The 7,009-nt window shown below is 32.5% G+C and overlaps 1 protein-coding gene across 1 annotated transcript; it reads left to right on the top strand.

Annotated features, from left to right (window-relative positions):
• Window positions 1-2,083: 2,083 nt before the first annotated feature.
• Window positions 2,084-3,481, top strand: LOC139850209 (protein DETOXIFICATION 56-like). Its single transcript, XM_071839794.1, has one exon. It carries the CDS (start codon window positions 2,084-2,086, stop codon window positions 3,479-3,481), a length of 1,398 nt encoding a protein of 465 aa, XP_071695895.1.
• The last annotated feature ends 3,528 nt before the right edge of the window (window positions 3,482-7,009 follow it).

The raw sequence follows: 7,009 nt of genomic DNA on the forward strand, positions 1-7,009 counted from the left end.
CGATCGCATGGGTTTTATGTCTATTTCTCATGCGGTCGCATGGCCCAAAATTCAACTCACAATTTTTTTGTTTTCTTGTTTGTCGACATATTATTATATATATATTATATATAATATATAATTTATATTATATTATATTCATGTACATAGTTGACTTGTAATTTTAGGTCCGTTGACTCGTACGTTGATACTCGACTCGTGTACCACTTTCGGTTTTTCGAACGCACTTTCGTACGTTTAGAAAACTAGCCTTTTACGTTACGCGACGTGTACCCTTATTAATAATTTGACTTACTCATTAATAAATTACCTTATAAAAATGTAACTTATAAAATTGAGCGTTGTGGTCATTTGCTTCTATAAATCAGTGACTCGTTGTTTATCAAAATATATTATTTTAAATCAGGACGTTTTTTGACTAAGTTAATATTATATTTTTGTAATAAAAAATATATATATATATACACGTATATTTTCCAATCCAATTATAATGGTTCGTGAATCGTCAGGGTTTGGTCAAGGTTAAATGAATGTATGAATACAGTTTACACTTCTTGAGATTCAACTTAACAAACTTTGCTTATTATGTCGGAATAATATAAAGATAAAGTTTAAATTTGGTCAGAAATTTCCGGGTTGTCACAACTACCCACAACTACTCCCGACTACCCTCAAAGTGAGTGGTCGTTGTGGAATTAGTCGACTCGTAAAACGGATCGAATATTCTGATTAACGCCAAAAAGTTGACCACACGATATCAAAGTCTGAGGTCGATCCACTGCAAACAAAATCATGTATAACACGATATTTTAGGTTCAAACTAAAACTAGCAAGATCTTTGTGAACATTGTATGTCCGACAGAATGATGATTTGGGAATGATTTGAATCTTGAAGATAGTAAGTATATACCCTTTAGCTTTTTGTAAACTCATCATGACTAAAGCCACCCACCACTACAAATAATTTCCATTTTCTTACTTTTATCGGTTGATCTTGTTGAAACATTTAACGCATTTCATTCAAATTAAGTTCGTTACATTGTGTGTATTAACCTTTTATTTAAAACACAAAAACTATAAACAATAACACTCTGGACGTCATGCTGAAGTCAATGGAATCAATGGGAGCGGGATGATACTGCGTTATAGTGGGGAATCTTTTGCGGAAAAGAAATGATAAAAAAACGTTTAAAAATAGGATCATTATGACATCATGATGACAGTTATACCCCAAAAATGTTTTTAAAAAATTGTTTCTGATAAGAAAAAAGATATAATTACAACATTGCTCAAACTTTTTTTAAGTAAAAATTAAGTGTTTTTAATAAAATAGTTTTTTTTTACACTTTTACCCTTAGAAAGTTTGTACATTGAACATAGTTCAAGGGATTTTTTTATAATTTTTTTGTTGTCGTTTCATGGTGATCAAACAACCAAATTTGGTTGTGCTTTTAGTATATGTAGAAAAGAAATAGAAATAGAAATTATTTGTAAGCAGAAATTACAATATTGGTCTTGTACTGTGAAGGGTAAATGCCACCAAAATCGGCCAATCAATATATACGTAGGCTGTTGCACATATATTCCACCCACATCAGTATATAGTGTGTAATAATTTTAGGTAATCTGTTTCAGTGCCACAACATGGGTTAGCAAATGTTGATAACCTACGAATGTTGCCAAACGCAATTTTTATTTAAAATATTTTCAAGTACATTTCTCACGTGACGTAAACAAGAATGGAAATAACGACTTACTCATTATATCACAATATATTTGCATGCTATAGCAACAAAATCATAACAAATTCAACGATTTTGGTTATGGTATTTCTTCACTTTATTTTTATTACACTTTTTCGGCCTTTTCCCGTTTCACTAAAGTAACATGTAAATTAGAAAAAAAAGTATTATCAATAAACTGTGGTAATTAAATTAGAACAAGATGCCCCCGCCTGCACCCGAATGGAAGCTAGTTGTCACTATATATTTATTAATTTGCTAGCTATCGTCAACAAATAAAGAAGGCTTAAACACTTTAGTCAGTGGCTCAGTGCTGCAAATACTCTGTTACTAATAAAAAAATGGAAGAAAAAACCCCCTTGAGGCAACCCAAAGGATTCGTCGAAATGGCAACCTCGGAGGTGAAAATGCAGCTACCGATTGTGTTACCATTTGTCGTGATGAACTTGAGTTGGTTTGCAAAGATAGCCATCACAAGTGCGTTTCTTGGTCGGCTGGGTGAGTTGGAGTTAGCCAGTGGGACTCTTGGGTTCATGTTTGCAAACGTGACCGGTTTCTCGGTAATGAATGGTTTATGTGGTGCAATGGAGCCCATTTGTGGTCAAGCTTATGGAGCCAATAACTTCAAATTACTTCACAAGACTCTTGCTATGATGGTTTCTTTGCTTCTGTTAACATCATTTGTTTCTTGCTTTTTGTGGCTAAATGTTGATAAAATCTTGATTCATTTTGGACAACAAGAAGATATTTCTATTGAAGCAAAAAAGTATTTGTTTTATCTTCTTCCTGATTTGATCTTCACTTCATTTTTGTGTCCTCTTAAATCTTATTTAAGTTCACAAGGTGTAACGCTCCCGATCATGTTCACGTCTGTTCTTGCGGTCGTGCTACATGTTCCGGCTAACATTTTTCTTTCAAAAACTCGCGGTTTTGAAGGTGTGTCGATGGCCATTTGGATCACCGATCTGGTGATGGTCATTCTACTAGCGGTCTATGTGGCGGTAGTGGAGTTCAAAAAGGGCGGTACGTGGAAAGAAGGCGGTTGGAGTGAACAGGGGTTTGAAGATTGGGTTCGGTTATTGAAACTTTGTGGGCCGTGTTGTCTTACGATGTGCCTCGAATGGTGGTGCTACGAAATCTTGGTGTTACTAACCGGGAGGCTTCCAAATGCTAAACAAGCGGTTAGCATAATCGCAATTGCACTCAACTTCGACTATCTACTTTTTGCTGTAATGCTTTCGTTAGCCACGTGTGCGTCCATTCGTGTTTCGAATGAGCTAGGTGCTAACGAGGTAGGAACAGCTTACAAGTCGGCTTACATTTCACTAGGATTAGGTTCGGTTATGGGTTTAGTTGGTGGTTCGGTCACGGTGTTGGCTAGATGCAACTGGGGTGGTTTGTTTAGCCATGATAAGGGCATTTTGAAAGGTGCGAGTAACGCAATGTTATGGATGGGTTTGTTGGAGGTCGTAAATTTCCCGTTGGCTGTTTGTGGTGGCATTGTGAGGGGAACCGCTAGACCTTGGTTGGGGACGTATGCAAACATCACCGGATTCTACGTATTAGCATTGCCTTTAGGTGTAATGTTAGCATTTAAGGTTCATATGGGACTCAATGGACTGTTGATAGGGTTCATAGTCGGTATATTCGGTTGTTTAATTTTGTTGTTAATATTTATTTCGAGGATACACTGGTTCGAAGAAGCTGAAAAGGCACAAAGACTTGCTGCGAAAACATAGAACAAAGGATGCTTTGGAGTTTGGATGATCATTTATTAAATTTAAACTGATAATTATATGGATCGAGATGTAAGTTTACAGTAGTAATCAATCAACTTTGACAGATTATATAAGCTGCTTAATTAATGAAGTTGTGACTGTAAAATTGTAATAGGTGCAAATAAAAATCAACTGACGATCTCTAACTTTAAGAAATTAACCATATATTTGATTTGATATTTTATTCTCGTTCTTCTTGTCTCAATAGCTGTTATGACCATAAACCCGAGAGAGAAAGTAAGTTTGTTCCCATTTATTTACAGAATGTTGTAAAGCCACTAATAACTGGGCGTACATAGAAAAGCAGTATCATATTTACGCAGAAACAATATCACATGTATGCACAAAAACAATGAGCATCAAATAAACACTATTTTTTTTTTTAATTTATTTATTTTTAAAATCTATCTATCTATTAATCTATTAAATTATTAAATGAAATGAAAATGAAGAATTAACCCTCAACCAAAATTCTATTAAATTGTTGAAAACTAAAGCTTCCTTGCTTCGGATTCTCCCACTGCAAATGATTTTATTCCTTTCAATAACCATCTATCTATCTATCTATTATCACAAATAATTAGCAATAAAAATCACCCCCAAATTTATTCACAATGGAAATTTATCAGCTAAATTAACTCTCTCTTGTTTCCTGTAACCGAGAAAAGCAACTGAATTTCAAATACCCAAATGCCCAATTGATACAATTTAATCTCGGATTCGAGAAAAACAAACTTAAGTTAGGAGAAAACGGTGGCAACAATGGGCAGGGTAATATATATATATATATATATATATATATATATATATATATATATAATATATATATACACCTGCACGATGGGCAGGGTCATGGGTAAAGAGGGTCGGGTATTTGAAGAACAAGGGGGGATTTGGTATGTTCTCATTTCTTTCCACCTTCAATTATTTTATTTTAAACTTATTACTATTTTATTTATATTTATATATTGTTATTATTATTAAATGTATAATTCATGGCCGCAAAATACATTTTTGACCACATTACGTTGGCCACATAATTGAGCCAAATTATGTGGCAAGCATGCTAAAAAAACATTGGTTGAAAATTGGACCCACCTTCGCACGATGAATAGATAATGACGTTATGAGAAAGACTTCCGGAAGATTTGCTTCCATTCGAAATAGTTTTAACGCCAAAAAAACCGTTTTGCTTTTTCTAAGGGTGAATTTTGAACTTTCAGATTTTAGGATAATTATTACCTTTTCATTTTAACTCTTATGCATATTTAAATATTATTTTCATTCTTATTTTTTATGTAACACTTTATTTAGGTACATTGAAAACATTTTTGGGGTTAATATATCACCACTAACCACAAATCCTTACACGTTTAGTGACATCTTGGTTTAATGGTTCGATTATTTTGTGACACTGTTTGATATCTCTCAATTCATAACTCTATAATTGTTTTTATTTTAAAATTTCATATTGAATAAAAATATATTTGAATATAGTTTCGTTTCGATAATAATTCATGGCCGCAAAACACATTTTTGGGCACATTACGTTGGCTATATTATTGGGCCAAATTATGTTGCAAGAATGCTAAAAAAAAACTTCGGTTGAAAATTGGACCCACCTTTGTATGATGAATAGATAACGACGTTATGAGAAAGACTTCCTTAAGGCTTGCTTCCATTCGAAATAGTTTTCATACCGAAAAAGTCATTTTGCTATTTCTAAAGGTGAATTTTGAACTCTCAGATTTTACGATAATTATTACCTTTACATTTGATCTCTTATGCATATTTAAATATTATTTTGATACTTGTTTTTTATGTAACACTTTATTTAGGTATATTGAGAATATTTTTGAGATAAATATATCCCTACTAGCCACAAATCCTTACACGTTTATTGACATCTTGGTTTAATGGTTCGATTATTTTGTGAAACTTTTTGATATCTCTCAATTCATAACTCTATAATTATTTCTATTTTAAAATTTCATATTGAATGAAAATATATTTGAATATAGTTTCGTTTCGATAATAATTCATGGCCGCAAAACACATTTTTGACCACATTACGTTGGCCACATAATTGGGCCAAATTATGAGACAAGCATGCTATAAAATCTTCGGTTGAAAATTGGACCCACCTTCGCACGATGAATAGATAACGGCGTTATGAGAAAGGCTTTCCGAAGGCTTTCTTCCATTCAAAAGTATTTTGAAGCCAGACACGTCGTTTTGCTATTTCTAAATGTGAATTTTTAACTTTCAGATTTTACGATAATTATTACCTTGGCAATTGAACTCTTATGGATATTTAAATATTATTTTGATACTTGTTTTTTATGTAACACTTTATTTATGTACATTGCGAATATTTTTGGGGATAAATATATCGCCACTAGCCACAAATCCTTACACGTTTAGTGACATATTGATTTAATGGTTCGATTATTTTGTGACAATTTTTGATATCTCTCAATTCAGAACTCTATAATTGTTTCTATTTTAAAATTACATATTGAATGAAAATATATTTGAATATAATTTCGTTTAGATAATAATTCATGGTCGCAAAACACATTTTTGAGCACATTACGTTGGCCTCATAATTGGGCCAAATTATGTGGCAAGCATGCTAAAAAAACTTTGGTCGAAATTTGGGCCCAATTTCGAACGATAAATAGATAACGACGTTATGAGAAAGGCTTCCAGAAGGCTTGCTTCCATTCGAAATTGTTTTCACGTCTAAAACGTCGTTTTGCTATTTTTAAAGATGAATTTTGAACTTTCAGATTTTACGATAATTGTTACCTTTGCATTTAAACTCTTATGCATATTTAAATATTATTTTGATACTTGTTTTTTATGTAACACTTTATATAGTTACATTGAGAATATTTTTGGGGTTAATATATCCACACTAGTCACAAATCCTTACACGTTTAGTGACATCTTCGTTTAATGGTTCGATTATTTTGGGACACTTTTTGATATCTCTCAATTCATAATTCTATAATTGTTTCTATTTTAAAATTTCATATTGAATAAAAATATACTTAAATATAGTTCCGTTTCGATAATAATTCATGGCCGCAAAACACATTCTTGAGCACATTACATTGGCCACATAATTGGGCCAAATTATGTGGCAAACACACTAAAAAAACATTCGTTGAAAATTGAACCCACCTTCACATGATGAATAGATAACGACGTTATGAGAAAGACTTCCTGAAGGCTTGTTTCCATTCGAAATAGTTTTGACGCCGAGAAAGTCATTTTGCTATTTCTAAAGGTGAATTTTGAAATTTCATATTTTACGATAATTATTACCTTTGCATTTGAACTCTTAAGGATATTTAAATATTATTTTAATACTTGTTATTTAAGTGACACTTTATTTATGTACATTGCGAATATTTTTGGGGTATATATATCGCCACTAGCCATAAATCCTTACACATTTAGTGACATCTTGGTTTAATGGTT

This window comes from Rutidosis leptorrhynchoides, chromosome 5 (genome assembly GCF_046630445.1).
Source record: "Rutidosis leptorrhynchoides isolate AG116_Rl617_1_P2 chromosome 5, CSIRO_AGI_Rlap_v1, whole genome shotgun sequence".
Taxonomy (NCBI): domain Eukaryota; kingdom Viridiplantae; phylum Streptophyta; class Magnoliopsida; order Asterales; family Asteraceae; genus Rutidosis; species Rutidosis leptorrhynchoides.

Excerpts from the sequence above, each read along its gene's own strand:
- LOC139850209 (XM_071839794.1), top strand. The coding sequence starts at position 2,084 with ATGGAAGAAAAAACCCCCTTGAGGCAACCCAAAGGATTCGTCGAAATG.